General features: G+C 43.3%; 1 protein-coding gene across 2 annotated transcripts in view; it reads right to left on the reverse strand.

Moving 5' to 3' along the window:
• EPHA4 (EPH receptor A4) overlaps window positions 1-21,511 on the reverse strand; it is a 142,084-nt gene that overhangs the window by 65,262 nt on the left and 55,311 nt on the right. For both annotated transcript variants that reach the window (XM_055345291.1, XM_055345290.1), the window contains exon 4: window positions 12,307-12,462. In XM_055345291.1, coding sequence (XP_055201266.1) covers window positions 12,307-12,462 — 156 coding nt within the window. The remainder of the gene's footprint in view (window positions 1-12,306; window positions 12,463-21,511) is intronic.

Consider the following 21,511-nt stretch of genomic DNA (forward strand, 5'->3'; position numbering starts at 1 on the left):
ATGTAGAGATTACTTACAAATAAAATCTTAAACAAATAAATAAAATGAAAAAAAAAATAAAATGTGGGCCCTGTCAATCAAAGTTTTGTTAACCAAGGATTGGTTATTACAACTTTCTTTCCCCATCTTGGTTCCCGGGGATGATTTATTCAGGTTTAAAGCTGTGGAAAATTTTGTATCTGAACAAAAGTTAATTTTCACATTTTCAAAGGTAGGCTGGTATTTCCCTGAATAAGGCCTTTGCAGAACCACAGTGTTCCTTCACATTTTATTTTTATCATCAAAATTAAGACATCTTTCAATACAAATCAATCAAATGCTGAAGAGTATATAAAGAGAAATAAATGCCCTTCCTTTACATTTTTTTCTTCTTCTTCGGAATTCACACATTAAAATCCCTCTCTGAAAAAAATAAAATAAATAAAATAAAATAAAATAAAATAAAATAAAATAAAATAAAATCCCTCTCTGTCTCCAACAATGGGGCTAGCACGTCAAACTAATTTAGATTTCTCATGTTTGGGATGCCCTTCACATTTTAAATATAATTTAGTGGAAGAGATAATAGCTCTGCTACCACAACCAAGAGTCAAATGCAATAATCCTTAACCTACAAATCCTTTACAGCAGCATTCAACAAAATTTTCTCTGTAAAGGGCTGGATGGAGAGTCAATATTTCAGGCTTTATGGGCCATATGTTCTCTCCAGCAACGATTCTACTCTTCACTGTACTGAGAAAGCAGTCAGAGACGAAGTGGAAATACCTGGATGTGACTGTGTCCCCAAGAAAATTGTATTTGTAAAACCTGGGGGCAGTTGAATTTGGTCTTCAGGCCATAGTTTGCCAACCCCAGCTACAGAGACTTTGTGGGGGGGCAACGTACCCTCCCCTCAAAAGAATGCTCAGAGGAAGCCTCAAAATTTGGCCCATTAATTCTAGGGACTTCCAGCACACCGAGCTATCTAGGCAGCTCCATGCAGGAACCTCTGATTTACACCTTCATACAGCCCTGACTTCTAAGGTAGAAGTTACATCTACCTTCATGGACTCAGGAAGAAATAAAATATGTGAAATATTAAGGCCTATTTCTTGAGTTTTTCAGTGCTCTGAAAGAAATGGGCACTGTATTTCCTGCCACTGTGGATAAATTGAATGAACATCCATTTGCTTCACTGGTGTGAAATACTTTCTCTCTGGCACAGCAGGTGCTGGTGAAAGGTGCTACGATGGGTAATTATTATTTTCTGGTGGGATGTCAAGATGCATTCAGTTGACAAAAGTTTGACAGTATGAAGTCCCAAAGAAGCTCTTGCTAAATTACAGCAAAAGCAAAGGACTCTCATATCATATCATAGGATATCCTATCATATGATATCATAAAAGGAATCTTGGTCTTCCTTAACCCATCATATGCACTCTTTGGGGAAAAGACAAGCTTCCAGAGATAAAGCTCATACTAACCAGAGAAGCTGAGTGAATGTGACATTTAGAAGAGAGATATTCTAGGTATAAGAGAAAATGCCAGTAATTCTACAAATTTTACTGCTTCCCTCCCGTGTATCAGACTAAAGTATAATTCCTGAGTAATTTAGGGAACACACTTACTGGCTGATGTCGGGATTTAAAGTAGCCCCATTCAGGAGAGCCAATGTCAACACATCCCCATGAAATCTGTAGGAGCCTCACTTAATAACTCCATTGAAAAGGGACCAGCCAACACCGAGGCTCAAGTCCTAAGAGCCTCAAGTCCTAAATGCCTCCGATGTGAAGGAGGAGTTTGGTATGGCCCATTCCATAGAAAGTCAAGGTTAAACAACTGCTCCCTATGTACCCCACCCCCAACTCATAAGTCCCATTAAAAGTACTTTTTCATTCTTAGAGAAAGCAGCTAGAATTTCAGCAAAAGATGAAAAGCAAAATGGTGGATGTTGTGATCACCGCAGCTTAGAAGTGGGTTCTGCGGAAGGGTTTAGATCCAAACAGACACGTGGTCTCACATGCCACATCAGCCTGAAATTGCTATTTCTTATAACAACTGTGCAAGTGCTAGCAGACTCTGGGAGCCAAGGGGAGAAAGAAATCAGATGAAAGTACCCATTATTGGGGCACCCGGGTGGCTCAGTTGGTTAAGCCTCCAACTCTTAACTTCGGCTCTGGTCATGAGCTCAGGGTCATGGGATCAAGCCCCGTGTAGGGCTCCATGGAGCTCACTGGGGAGTCTGCTTGGAATTCTCTCTCTCCCTCAGCCCCTCCCCCCACTCACACGCATGCTCTAAATAAATAAAATCCTTAAAAAATATATCCATTATTAGAATAACTCTAAGATGCGCAACTTATAGATTTTAGACTTGGTAGCACTACCAGGAATTCTCTCGCTTGGCTTTTTCAATACCTGCAGCCTTCCTCCCTGAGGTCTCAGCTCAGATCCTATCTCCTCCCACCTGACTACTCCCTGCAAAGTGAAATGCCCCCCTTTCCTCCACTGTGCGCAATCGCATCATCTTGTCTTTTCTCCTTCTTGTGAGAATTTTCAGTCCTCTTATTTATTGCTTCTATTCCCATTAGAAAAGAAATATTTTTCTTTTTCTGGTTCATGAGAGTCTCCCTAGCCCTTAGGAAGATGCCAAACATCCAGTAGATACTCATTAAGAGCCTGCTGGATAAATAAACGAATTCATGGACGATCCCTTAACCCATCCCAGCTCATTCCTCAGAAGCATCACCACCATACCACCATTGCACTTGTGTGTGTTGTGAAAGCGTATTAAAAAAAAAAAAAGACAATCACAGGCTAGAAGGTTGAAAAAATTTAAGTCTGCAACCCAATCAACAAGATAGTTGATACAAAAACAAAGTAGCTGGGCTCCTGTAAAGAGTGGCTTCCAGAGCTATCACAGGCATTTAATACTTAACTGATTTTTAATCACCATTTTAAAATTCAATGTCTGAGCCATGAAATTAATTCTGGATGTGGAAAGAAACATTCCCCAAGAGCATGGGCAGAAACCTGACTCTGAAATGATCAATTTCTTCAAATGCTGGTACTGTCACCCTACAAAAATGCCAAGGCAACTGGTACAAGACAGATCTTCTGAGGAAGAGGCACCGTGGGTCTCAAGTTCCACTTCATAAGGCTTCATTAATCATGTACAACTTTTAGATTGTCAATAATACTCCAGGGCCTTAGCTGTAAAACCCTCCAACCCTTCAGATAAGCCTATGCTAATCTCTCTCCAGCTGAAAGACAGGCTGTAAAGGCAGAGTCAACAGTTGGGGTGTGTAGGTTTTGACAGAAATGAAGCCCATGCTTCCTCCCTGGACAGTTGTGTATGTTGCCACCATTAATTGCTCTCTCTCTCTCCTTGCTGCCGTGGGTTAGTTTACATCAAGACGGCTGCTCAGGGACCCCCCTTCTGAGATCGATGGACAGAGCATAACCTTTGCTCGTGGCAGTTTATGTGTTTTAATGATGAAGAGAGCCAAAGCATAACTGCCCATTATTAAAAAACAAAACCACTTGGAGGCATCAATCACTTATTGCTCCGTGAAAAAATTCTTGGCTTCTTATCAAGATAGCTTCTTGCTGCAATTTTGCCACTACCTATTCTTCTGGTGTATCTATTTTATCATCCTCCTCTCCAGGAACCTTCATCTTTTCTGGGTAAATTGAGGTTTGGGTTTATTTATTTTAAGATGACTAGTTTATGGCTGAAGTACTTTTTAAAGTAAACTCTCAGCCTTGAGGAAGCTGTAACATGGAAGACCGTGAAAAGTGATTTTTTTCTTTCACAACTAGCTTTAGAATTAGCTAGCCTGTGAATTGATGGATTCTTCTTGCAAAGCAGTTTTTCATACTTTATTTATCTGATTTAATCCTCATAATAAAATCTGATGAAAAGTATTTATTAGCCTCTGCAATCTGATGACCAAAACGAAGATAAGAGAAGCTAAGCAAGTCGCCGGAATTAACACAACCCAAGTGTGCAAGCTATGATGATCAGAATGCCTGATTCTGAGGCTATAAGGGCCCCTGTCAGAATGATATAAGCAATCTGAGGGGAAAAAAAAAATCACAACTCTGAATTTTGGGGGGAATGTTCCTCACTTTCCCACCTCACCCTCAAGTCCACGCATCTCCTAGCCTCCTTGTCTGTCATGCTGAAGTTTGCTGGCATTATTTCCTGGTTGCTGCATGTGTCTTAAATGAGTTCCCGCTCTCTCTGGTAACTTCTCTCTCAATTCCACTGAAGAGGGTAATTAGGAGTTTTTGTTAAAGGCTTTCCCTGGCTGGGAGGACACAGGAGGATGGAGGGCATGGGGGGAATGGGGGGCAGTCGTATCTCTGCAATGAGACTCTTCTCTCAGCTTATCTTCCGCTTAGCTGTAGATAGGACAGAGAACAAGAGTCAACCATGGGCGGAAAATCAAAATGCTGGTAGCAAAGAAGGTAACCAGTTCTCACCCCAGGGGATCTCAGCAAAATGTATAATTGACCCTGTTTCAAAGAAGCATGCTGTGCACAACCACTGTATGACTTCCATGAATAGTGTCAAAAATGTTATCCAGAAATGACAGTGCTCAGTTGATAACAAGCCACTCTTAATTATTCATGGTGGTGGAAAAATTGCAACAACCTGGCTAAATGGCATTGGCAGATTAGTCAAGCCTTTCACTTGGGCATCCGTCGGTGTTCTTCAAACCTATGGATCTTCCAGGTAAATCCCCATGATACTATTAGTCCCTATAAAATGCCCACAGCGGACTGTGTATCTGTACGAAATGAGAAGTAGTTTGGAGGGTAAAGAGAAGGCTACAATAGCATCACTTTAAGGCAAGTAACTCTGGGCACCTGGGTCGCTCAGTCAGTTAAACAGTTGACTCTTGATTTATGGCCTGGATCAGGATCTCAGAGTCCTGGGACGGAGCCCTGAGTGCCAGCCCACTCAGCAGGGAGTCCGCTTGAAGTTCTTTCTCTCCCTCTCCCTCTGCCCTTTGCCCTGTTTGTACTCTCTTTCTCTCTATCTCTCTCAAATAAATAAGTAAATCCTTTAAAAATAAATAAATACAAACAAATAATTCTGTGAGATGACAGCTGATCCCTATTAAATATCCTGAAGCTTTCTAAAAATTTTACAACCAAATGGCAAGTGATCAGCCGGGGATCCAACCAAACCCTTCCAGTAAGCTTTGCTTGGTGATCTTTTTCCCTGTGTCCCTGTATGTGGACAAGAGTCATGCACTTGGGGTCTCCAGAGGTGCTTTTTTTTTTTTTTTCTATCAGTCGTTAAAATACTGAAAGACAATCAGAAAGGAAAGGACAAGGATGTGAGTCACTTACTAGCTGATGTCAGACTCTGAACTATTGAGATCTAACCAAAGAAGTTTCTAAAAAGGGAACCTGTTGAGTACTGCATCCAAATCATTGAAATCTTTGATTATTCTTATCTGTTTGGTACGGTCCGGGGCAGTCATATTAACCAGCTTATCAGGGGATTACCAGGCAGCAAGACCATACATTCTGAACTGAAAACCCTGTCACAGAATCTGGTGGGGCATGGGGGTGGGGGTGTCTCAATCTGGGTTTTTATACCATGACAAATGGGATGCAGTATGAAATCACACTCTCACATTACAAATGTGATAAATGATATAAAATAACAGATTCCCCTGTAAATCTTGGATCCAAAGATTTTCATAAAAATATATTCATAAAAATGATTGATTACATGGATGATAAAATGTGATATAGTTAGAGATCAACCAATGGATCTCCTGAGACAATCCGATTAACAAAACTTTAGGAATCCCTGGCCTTTGTTCTCACTCTTGTACCAACTAGTCTCTCACTGGAGCTAAGTATACTCTCATTGATCCATTTCACAGAATGTCCTTCCTCCCATCATTATATTATTAGTTACCTGAAGTTCTAGAGCAAAAAGAGATATACGCTTTTGGGTGCGAAAAAAAAAAAAAAAAAAAAAAAAAAAAAGTAGTTTCCTTGAAACTGAAGGCTGCCTTTTATGCTATGGTTTATATATCAAAGACTCATGCTAGACATCCCTCCCAAAATCCCGTAGCCAGACTGTTAGGCACATAAATCTTTGGGGCAGAGAATTGAACTAAACATCAGTGGCGCCTTCAAGGGCTTGTTTGAAAATGGATGTGAGATTTCCAAAATTAAAGCACTTAAAAAAAAAAAAAAAAGTGTCTCTCTTCTCCTGACCTTGGAAACAAGTAAGGACGATGTTATTTTAATTTGCATTCAAATTTTAACAACACAGTCACACAGCACCACTGGGATCCACATTGGGTTTCCACTGAAGATTGCTCATCATTTCATTATGGTTCATTATGTTGATAACTGTCAGAAAGCATTAGAAGTGAGGGCTTTGAGTAATAGAACTGAAATGGTAATTTTAAAACAATACACTTTCTGGAGGAAATACGGTGGTGCACTAAATTCAATTAGAAAAGGCAAATGTAAAGACAAAGTAAGTGATGTTTGCTGTTTGGCGCTAAGCTATTTCAATTTCTCCATAACCCAAACCTGCAGAAAGCTTTTTCAAATCAGGACCTTTAGTCATAGATCTTGGTAAATTTGCCCTCATTAGCTACAAGCTCCTCCAGTATGAATTGTCTTAAAAGCTGCAAATTTGGAATATTTTAGGCCATGCCTAAGTATCAATCAATCACCCTTTGTTTGTTTGGCACAGCTGACTGAATTATTCAAGGCCGTTTACTTGGAGACAGATATGTGGAGGCCCTTCAAGTTGGCAATCTAAAATAATAATCTCTTATTTACCGAGCGCTCCAATCAGGGAGGTTCTAATAAGTTTCATCCAACAAGTTAAATAAAGAGTACCCAAAAGCCCAAGGACAGATTTCCAATTGAAAAATACAGAAAACCGTCCTGGTAATGGTGCTCAGAAGTAAAGGTGGCAAAATAACAAATTAGTTATTGCTTTCTAGGTATACAAAGCCAATTTACTTCTTCTATAAGGCACTTTTTTTTTTTCTAGCGCATTTTGAAACACAATAAGGGGTTAGCAAGTTCCCTTAATTGTTATATTGGTTCAGTCTCCCAGTGCGGGAAATGAAGACCTTTCTCACTATAATCACTGAACAAGAAACTAAATAACTAAGGTAATCAAAGTCTTCCTGCTCAGGCATGCAGTTGACTTCTCCCAACACGGCTGATTGTCAGACCACATTCCTGACTCCAGAGAAAGGTAAGCGGAAGGTGAAAGGGACCTAGAGGGGAGGGCCTGGTTATTAGCAGAGTTAAAAGATGTTGATTTCATTAATAAAAAATCACATCCAGGGGTGTCTGGCGGGGGGGGGGCTCATTTGGTTGAGCGTCTGCCTTTGGCTCAGGTCATGACCCCAGGGTCCTGGGATTGAGTCCCACGTTGGGCTCCCTGCTCAGCAGGGAGTCTGCTTCTCCCTCTGCCTCTCCCCCTCTCCATGCACTCGCTCGAGCTCTCTCTTTCTCTCTCTCATAAAGAAATAAAATCTTAAAAAAAAAATAACATTCAAATCCCTCCTAAGAAATGACTCATGAAATCAAAATGTCTTCATCAGCTTAAATGGCATCTTTGTGTACAGAGGGGTCTTGGTGTCTGCCTCGCTGGCGGTGTCACAGAAACCCCGGTCACCTTTCTGGATGGATACATGTGTCTGAGGTGAGCACTGACATCTCCACTCTCAGGCAGTGACCTGGTGGGGACTCGAGAAGAAAATACGAACAAATAAACAAAACTCCATAGTGAGTGCATCTGATCGTGTCACTGTGAGCCAGCTTGGGTTTTCTTCTGGGAGACAAAAGAAGTATTCCATTTAAGAATGTTCACAATCCTTGAACTATCTTCCTAGAGTCCCTGCTCAGCCAAAGAACAGCCATGGGAAAGAGGGTCTCCGTCTCCCACCAACCATCAGGAAGGATGTGTATCCTTCCCTCCTGAGGACGGTCCACAGACCAGCAGCATCGGCAGCCTCTGGGCACTTGTCAGAGATGCAGAACACCAGGCCCGCCTTCTGCTAAACCAGTCCCCCCACCCCAGGTGACTTCCATGATATTTCTACACTCATTCATACTTAAGGTGCGTTTTTCAGACCCTCTGTTCTAACTGGCGTGGATTATTCCCTTGGAACTATTCATGATGCTTCTCTGGAAGCACTGCTGATTCCTCAGGTAGCCGTTTAACATTAACCCTAATCCAGAAGCTCCAAGAGAAGTCCTCCCAAAGATCAAGTTTATTTACTATGCAATTAATTCTTCGGAGTTCTCAAGCCGTGTGGATGGGTATGAAGAACTTCCTGGGGGTTTCCTTCTAAATTAGCTGGTGCTGCTTGCATTCACCTGGTCTAATCGTTCTCCAAGTGAACAAAACCCTGATTTTACGAACCAGTGGAGCAGAGTCTCTCTTTGGCTAGAAGAATGAGTCTCGGAGAGTGTGTTTTATTTCTTCATTAGTGTGCCGTCACAGTGAGCGATCACTGAACGCGGGGCTGCATAAGAATGCTGGGGTCAAAGATAGCATAATGAACAAAGAAGGTGCCTGATCATCATGGCTGTCAGCACCAGGGAATTGGGTTTGTCACCTGGCTTAACCAACTGGGAAGAACTGATTAAAGGCTGGAATCAGTCTGAAAGGATCCCTGATGTTTACGTTCCTTTCCATCCCCCACATCTTGCCAAAAGAATCCCATAGATGGAGCTGGGGGCCAGGCGAGGGGAAGAGCTTCCCTCATTCTGTCAGGTGACTTGACCAAGAGGTTCTTTGAGAAGCTCCCACTGGCTTCTACCTTGACATGCCTCCTGAGCGCCGTCCAACACAACCCTCAGCGATGGCAGACATCCTCTCGGGCAGGGGCCGCCCAGGTGGTCACCACTAGCTGCACGTGCCTACGGAGGCTTGGGACATGTCAAGCGTAGGTGAGAAACTGAAATTTTAAACTTGATGTGAGTCATTCTAAATTTCTAGAGCCGGGATCCCTGGGTGGCACAGCGGTTGGCACCTGCCTTTGGCCCAGGGCGCGATCCCTCTCTCTCTCTCTCTCTCTCTGTGTGTGACTATCATAAATAAATAAAAATTTAAAAATAAATAAATAAATAAGTAAATAAATAAATTTCTAGAGCCACATGCGCCTGGTGACCAAGGTAGTAGACAACGCTGGATGGGAGAAATCTAGACCGAACCGCACACTGGAAGCTAGACTAGATTGTAATTCTGCTGCTTCACTTACCAGTATACCTATGAGCAGAATATGGTCACCTCCCTGTCTATCCCTGTCTCAGCGGAGATCTTAAGATTCTGTAGTTAACGTTTATTACTTTTCTTTATAAAAGATGAAGAACTTAAACTCTGTACAGAAGGGGTCTCGATTTTGCCTTTATGGCACAATTATGGGGGCAACTTTTAAAAATACTTGATGCCTGAGTCCCATCCCCAGAGATTGTGGAGTGCTCTGTGGCCACGGGGTAATTTAATTGCACAGTCAAATGAGAAAAGCACCCCAGAAAGGTAGTCAGACACCCCGGTCATGTGCTGTGGAGCTAGTCTGGGGGAGGCAGTGACCAGCTGGGGATCCAAAAAGGGAACACACATTTGCTAGGTTCGTACCATGGGCCAGACCTTTACAAATATTTTCTTATTTAACTCTACTTTTTTTACAGATTTTATTTATTTATTCCTGAGAGACACACAGAGAGTGAGGCAGAGACACGGGCAGAGGGAGAAGCAGGCTCCCTGCGGGGAAACCAATGTGGGACTCGATCTCAGGACCCTGGAATCATGACCTGAGTCAAAGGCAGATGCTCAACCGCTGAGCCACCCAGGGGCCCCTTATTTAACTCTTAAAACAACCCTGCAGGTAGACCGTGAGAATCCCGCTTGACAGATGAGTAAGCTGAGGCGTGGAGCAGCTTCACCAACTCAGAACTTTGTGTTGTTAACAGCCGTGGGCTTCCTCTTAACTCCAGTCAGAGGGATGCAATAAACATTGGAATAACACAAACAGCTTGAGTCAGCGAAGTGTAGGTGGAGTTCCAAGAGAATGGAGCAGGAGAAAAAAGATCACCTATCGCTTCGGTATTTTCATGGACCTTTTATCAATGGCACAAAAATCCCCAGTCTTCCTCTCTTATTGTTACTGAAAGCAATCTGTGAAAAATCCAAAAGTTACTCCAGTTCTTAAACTTTTGGGTGCACCTGATTGCTGAAATCCATACTTTCTTTCTTTTTTTTTTTTTCACGTGTATCCTCAAGATAAAGCCAACCATTTATTGCTACACAAACATGAAAATTCCAAGGGCTCAGCTCCTACACTTATACACACGCAAAGCATTCCGGTGACCCAGACAGGTGGTGACCTTTGGGGTCTCCCGAAACTCTTGTGTAGCAAGCGGCAGTAGTTAGGTGATTGGCCCATGGCCCTGGAAGGCTGGACGATAGACTGGAGTCACGAAACTCAAAATACTAGGAGCAAGAGCCAGGCCATCTTGCCACCAAAGATGAATTTTATGAGGTTCGTAACACAGTCAAGCCCCAACCTGGGGGAGGCTCTATCGGGACGAAAAGCAGGCGGTGGACCGCACGCCGTAAGTTGCAGACACCACCACGCTGTCCGTCCCCAATCCTGCCCTCTGAGTTTGTTGCCATGCCCTAAAATCCCACACCTGGACAAACGTTGGCAGTTAGTGTAACATAGGAGGAGACTGACCACTACCCTAACCACACATCGTGGGATATAGGATGAGGATCCTTGGCAAAGAACAAGTCTGGCACCTGAGCTTGTCACACATCCGTGGCCATCCAAAGTACTTATTCTACGGAAGCAAGAGAAAATGAGAAAAATCTGTGCCCAGTATGCTAAGCTGGCCCTGGGATACTCCTTCCTGGAGGAAGTTTGTGTTTGACGTGGGGGAGTGGGCAAGACAGCCTGCCGGGGTCAGGGACCATGTGAGCCTTCTGGTTGTCCGACTCTATCACCAGGCTGGGGGGAGCCTTGGGCATGTTCCTTAACATCTCGGAGCTGGCAGTTACCTCGTCTATCAATGAAGATAATGTCTATTTTCTAGATTTGTGATTATGCGAGCCCTGCGATAAGGTTTCCTGAAAGTGCCGGATACGTTACCCGGGCATCACTATAAAATGGATCTTACTGCTGCTGTCCTCGTGTCCTCTCTGGCTAGGAAAGAAGCTCTGGAGGGTGCAATCTCAGCACGAATTGGGGATGGATCTGAAATCTCCTCCCAGTCCCTTTAAAGGTGAAGCCTGAGTTAGACAATGGCCTCACGGCTGGCCCTCACCGGAAAAATACTTCTATTTGGAGGGATGTTGGCTTCGGGCCAGCCAAGATGGAATTTCTAAATAGAGAACAAAACAGTCATAGTCATAGACACAGCAAAAGCTAAAATATATTGAGTAGCATCACGTTACGCGTTTATATACCACGTAACCAACACGAGGGGGCTCAATACCAACGACCCTGGAGGGGGTACTATTATTGTTAACCCTGCAGATGAGGAAATGGGAGGCCGAAATGTAAGAGACTACACGGTCCTCCAGCTCCAAACTGGGTGAGCCGGAAAACAAAGCCCAACCCGAGGGAGCCCTGTGTGCCAGGCCCTCAGCACCATCCCTCCCAACACTGACTCACCCACTGGAAACACCACGGGTGGAACATGAGGCCCCGCCTCTCCCTGTCCTGGCCAAGGTCACAGCCACCGTGGGGGCTGTGAAGCCCCATGTGCACAGGAAAGAAACGGCAGCACTAGGAGGCCCGTCCAGAGAACGTGCAGGAACGGATTCCCCTGCTGCCCTGTGTAATACAAGGTGCCAACCCCACCCGTGCCCTAGCCCCGCACTTATTGAGCGCCTATCATTAAACAGGCATTTATGAGGATCCGGGCCTAAGTGTTATGAACACAAAACTATGAGGAAAGAAGGAAGAAGGGTAATGACAACGCAAGCCATGACATCAGGGCCCAGAACTGAAACCACGGCCCACGCGCCATCCGTCCGCGGCACCCTGCCCCCGACCTGTTCCCTCGCGGCTCTAAGCTTCCCCAAGACTCCTTGATGAGGCGGGGAGCGCCACCTCCGCTCTAACCGCCCAGCCACACGGCCCGGATCGCTCGGATCGCTCCACCGCTCGGCGGGCAGCCGGGCATCCCGAGGCCACCGGGGCGGCGGCAGGGACCCTGGCTTCTCAGAGGCCTTGCCCCTCGGCCCCCCCGCGGGGCTGACCTGGGCCAGGGCCCTGCAGCCTCCAAGAAACAGGACAGAAGCACACGACTTACGGGTGCAGGGCATGGAGGCGGCGTCGTTGTCGGCTCTAAAAAAGCCTCGGTCACAGGTACACGATGTGGCTCCTTCCCAGACCGAATAGCTGTGGGGCGGGCACTTGGCACAGGCCGCATCCGTGGAGAGGGCCTTGTAATACCCAATTTTGCAGGCTGCAGGGAAGAAGAAAAAACAAAGACAAAAAACAAAACAAAACCGTAAGACCAGGGCTAAGAGAGGAAACCAAATGTCACCTCCTTGATTCGGAAGAGGCGAGACATGTCTGTTAAGTGCTAGCGGTCACCGGGCTGCTGCGGAGGCAGCTCAAGCAGCCAAAGGCATCGATTATTTCCGCTCACCCTTTAAAGTCATCGCGCTCCCGATCAGGTGGCAAGGAGCCCTACGGAAGAGATTTCTGAAAACCAGTGGTATCAGTAAAATTACAGGCGGGCGAACGGAGCGCCTCCCGCGGGCAGCTACGCGGCTGATGTGGGTGGCACCGTCCCAGCCCGCAGCACCTGTTGCCGGGCCCTGTGGAGGCCCTCCCTGAGGAGGACCAGCGCTGAACCGGAAATTCTTGGTACCGGGCCATGCATCAGGGGAATGTCAGGGACCAGCTTTGACCCAAGTGTTCTGCCCACGAAGCCTATACTCTGGGCTACACGCTATGGAGTCGGAGAGCCTGGTCTGGACCCAACAGTTGGAAGCGTACCCTAGTCCTAAAAAATCACTGGTGATTATTTCCTAATCACAGGGATAGACCAACAAAGGCAACGAAGCATGAAAGAAAAGAGTTGGTGAGACACATGTCACAATTTCAAGAGAAAGTAATATAAAGTCCCAACCACAGATTCTGGAATCTAATATACTAAGTTTTTTTTTTTTTTTAAGATCGGCAGATATTTTATGTTTATTTTCGAATCAATAAAACCCTCCGGTTTTTCCCTGTCTCCATTTTTTTCAACACCCACCCCCTGTCCTCCTCATGTGCGCACACCCTAAGTGGCTGCCGCAGAGAGCATGGGCCATATAGTTCTTTATGCACCTGACAAGCTTTCCATGACTTCATCTTCGCAAACATCACACTGACACCAAGAGCTGCTTTTACTAATGTGGAAAATCTCCATAATCCTGTGAAACCCCACAATAAAAAATAATTAATAGGGCCTTGCTCGCCCCTTTTTCTCCCCTATGCCACTCACTGTCACCTCCCAAATCTGTCTCAACCTGAAATAAAAGTTGACCAACACCATCAGTATTAAGCCCACAGCGACAAGGCCATCCAAAATAAAGTTTCTTCGTTAAGACCAGAGGTTTAAAAAAAAAAAAAAAAAAAGAAGGTGACAGTTAACCCACAATCTTTCCAATATGATTCACTTTCCATTTTCTCCATTTATCTCATCCTGAGGATGTTCCTAAACGATCAAAAATACCAGCTGGGAGAAGGACCCATCAGGCATTTTCCATGAGCCTGGCCACCAAAGGAGACCGACCATTTTACTGGAAGGTTTTACTGGAAGGAGTCAATAAGAAAAAGAGATCCATGAAACTGCTTGATTCTTTGAGATAGAGCCACATTCCCTTGTCTCATTACTCATCCATGAAGCATCTGTATGGCTTCCAGTTGAAGTCTGTTCCTCCCTCTCGCATATCCGGTTGGTATTTTCTTAATCATGCTCTTGTAATGGCAAGCGGAAAGGGAGTTGAGCAGAAGCTCCAGAGAGGCACAGTTACTTCACTATTACTAACTCCCGTTGTTTATGGAATTTCCTTTAACGAGCCAAAACTTTATGATGTGTGGAGCCCCGACAATAAAAGCGCTCAGAGATCAATCTCTCCCTTATTTGCCTTCGTCTTTCACTGGACCGGAGCATCTTAGAAAAACAAGTGGCTCCCATGACTGAGATTTATGTGTCTCGAGCTTAAAGGCATCACATCATTAGGTATGGCTCAACATGCAAGGTGCTCTTTGGTCATGCCTAAGATGGCCCTAGGGTTTCGATTAAAATCAGAAACACCAGCTTTGGGAGGTAGATGCACTGAGGGTCAAGTTTGTCCTTCCCACTTCAAACACGAGTCCCTGAACTCAGAAACAAACCCACTGGGACCTTTCCGTCACTCAGTCACAGCCAACAAAGGCCAAGTTGTAAAAACCTGGTGTTGGGTTTGGTGGGGCTAGGGTTGCCGAGGAGTCATAAATTGCTCCTATTTTTTCACATCTGGATATTGGGAGAACATTCTCTACGTTCCTGATGAAACTTATGTACCTCTATCCCGTCAGGCATCAAGATCTAAAATCTCACAATGGGAATGGAAGACTGACAAGCAAAATTGGCCCATGATTGATTCGTCGCAACATGAAAATGGAGCAAGTTCCAAAGTTGTAAGGAAGAGGAAAAGCAGAGTGTTGCTACTTCCTCAACTTCTGAGCTGATCAGACTACTTCCAGTTAAAAAATTAAATTCATCGTTCACAAAAGTCAAATTACAGGATGTCTTGAATTGCTGTAAGTCAAAAATTGGTTGTATGTTTGCGTTGATTTAAGGAAAAAAGGAGACGGCAATTTTATATGTTTTTCTCCATGTCCCTGAAGCTGCCATGAGTGTGTTAGCATGAGTACGTGTGAATTCATTTGGGGAATATGGAGTTTTATACCTATTTGGAAAATGGAAGGCTGCCGTTCTTTAAATACCCTACTTTTACTCTTGTTTCCTCTGCTTTTACAAGTGCAAGCAAAAATACAAAATTGTCATTGCGTTATTCTCAGCAACTCTTGCTGCCCTTAACATACCCCTTTGTCTTCGACTATATTAAAACCACGTGATTAATATTTCAGGATTCTTAGCAAGGAGCTCTCAAATATAGTAGTAGTTTTTCGTGTACACGGCCGCTTGGCCGCCTACCTTCAAGATGACCTACTAAATTGATGGTAGAAGTACATTTTTTTGCTCATGTGGTTCACGGCCTTCCAGCATTTGGCACCTGAATGTGTACGTATGTCCCACATTTACTCCTTCCTCGCTTATTTGCATCTTAAAATTTTCGCTACATCTTTCATCCTAAACAAAATCCCCATGCGAGGTGCATTTGGTAGAGCAAACATTGACATGTGTTGTGATTTCCCAGCATTCTCCCGGGGGTGCCAACTACTTCACTCTACTCTGTTATGGTAATGGCCTGGTGAGCAAGTCCACAGTGAGTCAGACTCTACCCGGGGGAGGGCGTGCGACTGCTTCTGCCCCCTTGCCAGGGTACAGCATGAAGGTGCACCTTCTTTGGCCTTTCAAATATGTCATTGTGGGAAGATGAGCTCACAGGTGCAGAGCAAACTTTGAATTCATGTCCTTTAGCTTCGCCTTAATTAGTCCTTTCTGCTGAATTTAAATGAGAAGATACATGAGGGCAAGAAGAGGAAGAAAAATTATTTTCTTTTCTTTCATCGGCTCACCCAGGACCACAATGAGGTACACTTTAGGAGAGTTTTTGTAGAAGTTTCCCTGTGGAATATTTAAACATCATAATTTCTGGTTAAATAGAAAACCAAAAATGTTCTTCATGTTACGTGGTGTCTTCAGGATTTCTCGGTGCAGAGAGGACTTCCAGGAGGTGTAATGCCCAATCTAAGCAGCTAGTTAAACCGACTCTTTAAAAATATTGTGTATGGAAGTTATGGTTACTTTCCTCCTTTTTTTTTTCCAGAAATAAAGAAAGACTGTCTTTATAGTTCATTTTTCAGCAATTTTGGTTTGTAAAAGTAGCTCATAACCACAGCAAAAGTGATGACCTATCAAGCATTCCTTGAGCATTTACGGTGTTTTTCTGCATGACTTTATTTAAGCTCCACAACAACCCTGTGAGCCTGAGGCTTTATCACTATTCCCATTTTGCAAGTGAAGAAACTGAGGGTTTTACGTAACTTGCCTGAGGTCACACAGTTGAGCGTCAGCATCTAACCTCAGCTCACGTTTTTGTTTTTTTTTTTTAAGTTTTTTTTTTTTTTTTTTTGTATGCACTTCTATGGGTCGCACTGACACTGATATAATTGAGTACAAAAGAACTGAGGATGGTCCCAACTTTCATTGTTCCCTACAGTCCACCCCGTGGTCGTCTGCACTCCCCACACTTTGCAGTCTGCGACCCGGTTTCCAATTCAAGGCTCTCAGAGCTGTGCTGGCCAGGAAGATGGCTAATTGATGCCACAGGCAGCTCCTGAGCACTTGAGATGTGGCTGGTCCAAATTGAGACAGGCTGTGAGTGAAAAATACATACTGGGTTTCAAAGAGTACTGCAAGAGGAAGTGTCTTATTAAGAATTTTTATATCGATTATATATTGAAGCAATAATAAAGCAGGTGTATCAAGTTAAAAAAATGTATCAGTAAATTTAATTTTACCTTTTAGAGTTCACTTTTTTTTTATTTTAATGTGATTACTCAAAATTATCTGAATGGCTTGCATTATACTTCTGCAGGGCAGCGCCACTCTCCAGTGGACCATATTAAGGCCCTTGTGGAAGCACGCAGGCGCAGAGGACTCCTGCAAATGGTAGGTGCCAAAAGTGTGGGGGCTTGAGTCACAATCACCTGAGTGCCCTAATAAAGGTGGCCGAGGTGAGAACTGGATTTGTCTCTATTTAGTGCTGCTCTCAGCTATCTAGCTAATTCGGAAAAAACTAATAGGGGCTCATGTACTAGCAAATAGACACCAAGAGTTAAAAATTAACTTCCTGGGTAACAAATTTGCATTTTAATCCAGAGTCCCCTAGAAGGTCTAAACTGAAATTCCAGCAGTGGCTCTCTCAGGGGAGAGTTGAACCTCTTATGCAAACTAGTAGCTGTCTCTGGGGAACCTCTTGGCTCTAGGGAGTCTGTGGGTCCCTCCAAGCTCTTCATGTAGGTATGACATTAGGCCCGCGCTTCCAAGCTGGCTCTATGGGAACTTCGACTTGCGTGTGCTGGCTACCCAGTAGATTTGGTGGGTTTGGGAATCTACTTTAGAAAATATGAGTCACTTTTAAAGGGCATTACCAAATCAGTTCTCTGATTAATCATTCACTTGCTAGACTATTATATGAATAATTTAAGAAAAATTGATGGGAAAGGAAAACAATCTGCCAAATAGGTTTCTGCTCTGAAGTTTTTATCACAACACACAAGCCCCAGCCATCTTTGGGGAAGCTGTGAACATGAACAGATTTCCCACAGTACAGATGGGAAGACTGACACCATAAAGGTGAAGGATATGCCCCAGGCGGGGTTGGTTTTCTAACCCAGGCAGTATGGTTGGGATTACTATGCTTATGGGTGAAGATGGGCAGGGACATTGTTTATAGAGAAATGGGGCTCGCCTTTCCACTCGCAAAACATGGCCAAACGCTGGAAAACTCACATGGTCCAACTCATCTTCATTCTACAACTGGTTTGACTGATACATGTTGAGACTATTTGAACATTGAGTTTTTGAAGGAAACTTGAAAACAATCTAGTCCAGGGATTGGCAAATATTTCTGTAAAGAGCCAGATAGTTAAATAATCTAGGCTTAAGAGTCATACCAAGACTATTAAGAAGGTACTTACAAGAGAAAAATCTAACAAATTTTCTTTAATTTTTTTATTGATGGAATTCAAAACATAATAGTAATAAAAAAGTCCTTTTTTAAAAAAAAAAAGAAAAGCAGGTTTAATCATGATAAAAATGAAATTCTTATCTGGGGAGATAACATTTTGCTTAGTTAGATTTCAAAGAAAATGTTCCATATTATCAAATTGATTGCAAATGCCGTCTGTAAAAAGCATTCTTAGCTCTCAGCCCATACAAAAACAGGTGGCAGGCCTGAGGGCCAAACTTTGCCGATACTTGATCTAGTCCAACATACTCGTTTTTGAGATGAATGACTTGCCGGTAGTTCCTTCTAGAGCATTCCAGGACTAAGTCTGGAATCCGAGGTACCGTAGTCTCTGTGACCCTGCAAGGCCTCCCTTAGTTTTGCACAGTGAAGCTTAATTAAAAAACAAAACAAACAACAAAAAAATACTTTCTATTGCTGCAAGACAGTCAACTTTCCATCAACCACTCTCCTGGAAAACTGATTTGACTCAGTATTATTATTAAGTAAATCCACTTTTAAGTTAATTTTCTTGGTTAAACGATGTAGCCTGATTTGGGAGACATTCCTCCTCCATTTGGGGGGCAAATATATCTCTTAGACTATTGGCGTTTTTGCCATTAAACATTATGATTGATTTTAACGTCACATTGTTTTAAGGTTTTATTTCCTGGGAATCTTGAGCTTGAATTGCGGACCTCCTCTGTACAGGAAAAGAATGCCATTAATTTTTCCTTTCTGAGCCCCTAAAACTAAAAGAGCAATCGAGATACTTTGCACTTATGATGCCTGTGGATAAATGCTGCCTTAACCTTCTGCCAGTGAAGATAGGTTTACTCCCCACCCAACTCGAGGATATGCATAGGCAGAGGAGGTTCAAACTCTTTAGAAGAGATTACCGGTCTCTTAGGCCATTCCCCCTGGGGCCTACCCTCTAGTTTGGGAGACCAGCTGATTTAAAAGGGGTGAGGCATCAAAGTGCAGATGACCGGAGTCCAAATTCGGCTGGCTGGGATGCTGAGCTTCTATTCCCAGCAGCCGTCACTCTCAGACTTTAACATATATCAGAATGATTTTGAGGTCTTGTATAAAGATCAATTGCTGGACTCCAATCCAACTTTTGGATTGTCCGATGGGGCCCGAGAATTTGCTATCCTTACAAATTTCCAGATCGGTGACAACACTGCTGGTCCTGGCACCGCACTTTGAGAACCGCTGCCCGTCTGTAAACAGACCCATCTCTAAGCAGAAACATCAAAATACAGTTTATCTCAAATGAGGTAGAAGTATCTCATCCTTTTCCAATACAAATGCTACAGGGAATGAAAACGGCTTAATTACTTTGGGGGGGCGGAGGGAGGGCTAATTATTATGGTGGGGGGTATGGCATATTCTCTGCCATCACCTAAACCAATGGAAACTTAAAAGAATGAATGACTTCCTTATGAAATTGAAATTATTCTTCAAACCAGTATAATTGCTCCTTGTAATAATCCCCAACTTCATAGAACAGAGCCTATTGTGGATTGTCTTTATAAAAATGGACTAACCTGGGGGGGCCTGGCTGGCTCAGTCGGAAGGGCCAGTGACTCTTGATCTCGGGGTTGTGAGTTCCAGCCCCACACTGAGGGGAGAGATTACTTAGAAATAAAAAGAACCTTTAAGAAATGAATTAATCCAAAATCCAAAGAAAATTTATTAATTAGAACTATCTCAAATAAGTAGTTTTCTTCTAATACCAGCACTATGATCACTGTTTCTTCTGATACTGTGCTTCAGAACTACTGAAAGGAATGCTCCATTTGTGTTTGTTTGATTTTAGAACTGTCTTCTGTTATCTGGATGGTAAGTGCAGGATGGTAAAAACAGGTGTTTGGGGGTTTTCTTCTTATTGTTTTTTTTTTTATTTTTTAAATTATTAAATAGTGGATCAACGATTTAGAGATCTTTTATATACTCTGGAGAAAACACTTTCTGAAAGACAGTTGTTCTGGCTCTGAAAGACCAGAAAATGAAGTTTATCCCACTCATGCCAGGATACACTTCCTCTACCAAACAACTGAGTAAAACCTAAAAGATCCCAGAACTGAAGACTCTGCCCTGATGCTGGTGATTTTTGGTCTTCATTCTCCTGGGGATATTATTTTGAAGTGGCTTTTGGGGAGATGGTGAAAACAAAGTTTCAGATAAAATGAAAATATTTTTTTTAGGTTTACTGTAATCAAGTTTATAAAGGAATAGACTGGAGATCTGTTTCGGATGGTATTTGGATGATATTTAGGACAGAGATGTTTCATGATCATCAACAACAAGACCGTAAGCCAAAGTAAAGAATGACAAAGGCAGAAAGTAACGCAAAAACAAATCACTGGCTATTTTTTTAATGTCACATTTCTCCTCACTGTCCCATTTCCTTTTAGACTGCGGAGTAATAGCAGGGGACAGAATGGGAAAGGCACGCACTTGGGTCCAGAGTCACATGGCCCTGGATTTGGTCTTTGCCTTGCCATCATCAGACGTGTGGATTAGGACTTTACCCACCCTGACTTCAACATTGTCCTCTATGGGGGCTTGGTGTGATGATGAAATCAGACAACAGGGAGGAGTGAAGTTGGGGGGCCTAGCCTGTATCAGCGATGCTCTAAAAAGGTCACGTGTTATCACCAGTGTCATGTGGCTGGCCTGCACCAGACGAGAGGGTGGATAATCCATGTATTTTACATAGTACTAGAGATCATTTCTAAAACACTGCAAGAGGGGCATCTGGAGGGCTCAGGGGTTGGGCACCTGCTTTCGGTTCAGGTCGTGATCCCGGGGTCCTGGAATCGAGTCCCACATCGGGCTCCCCACAGGGAGCTTGCTTCTCCTTCTGCCTGTGTCTTTGCCTATCTCTCTGTGTCTCTCATGAATAAATAAATAAAATCTTTCAGAAAAAATAAAAATAAAACACTGTAAGATAACACACCCATATTAGTTCACTTCCCCTGCTACCATGATATAGCAAACTTGAGGGTGACTTCTCGCTCATAGCATCTGCAGCTTATTTAGTGACTGCAGGTAAGATCAGTCATTGGGTAAAAATACAGTCATATTAAAAAATATGTAGACACATTTTAAGAACAAAATAAATAACTGGGTTGTGTTTTCAAGGTTTCTTCTCTCCCCTGATAGTTTATGATCCAGACCGTCTCTTCCAGCAAACCACAGTTCTGTCCTATTCTCTATATTCCATCTCCTGCTATTGTTTCCACTCTTACTTGGGAACTAGCTTTCATAAAAACAGACAAAAGGAAAAAAAAAATGACCAAAAAAATCTATGCCGAAAATTGACTTGCTCTTTCAAGAACAGAATGCAGTATCATCCCATAAATAGGTGGGTAATTCTAAAATGTCAGATGTAGATGGTTTTTGCAGAAGATGCAGTAAATCCTCAGGAAGGAAGTTCACATAAAGCTTGCTCAATTTGAATTAACTCCATAAAAATTATTGAGCACAAACAAGAAGAATGTAAGGGAGAAATAACTTGTTATTTCCCCTGCTTGCCCGGAAAACAGACAATCTAATTATATGAGGTGCTATTTCTTTTTGGTGAATTTGGAAGGAGTCAACTTGAGCTGT

This window comes from Nyctereutes procyonoides, unplaced genomic scaffold, assembly GCF_905146905.1.
Source record: "Nyctereutes procyonoides isolate TBG_1078 unplaced genomic scaffold, NYPRO_anot_genome, whole genome shotgun sequence".
NCBI lineage: Eukaryota > Metazoa > Chordata > Mammalia > Carnivora > Canidae > Nyctereutes > Nyctereutes procyonoides.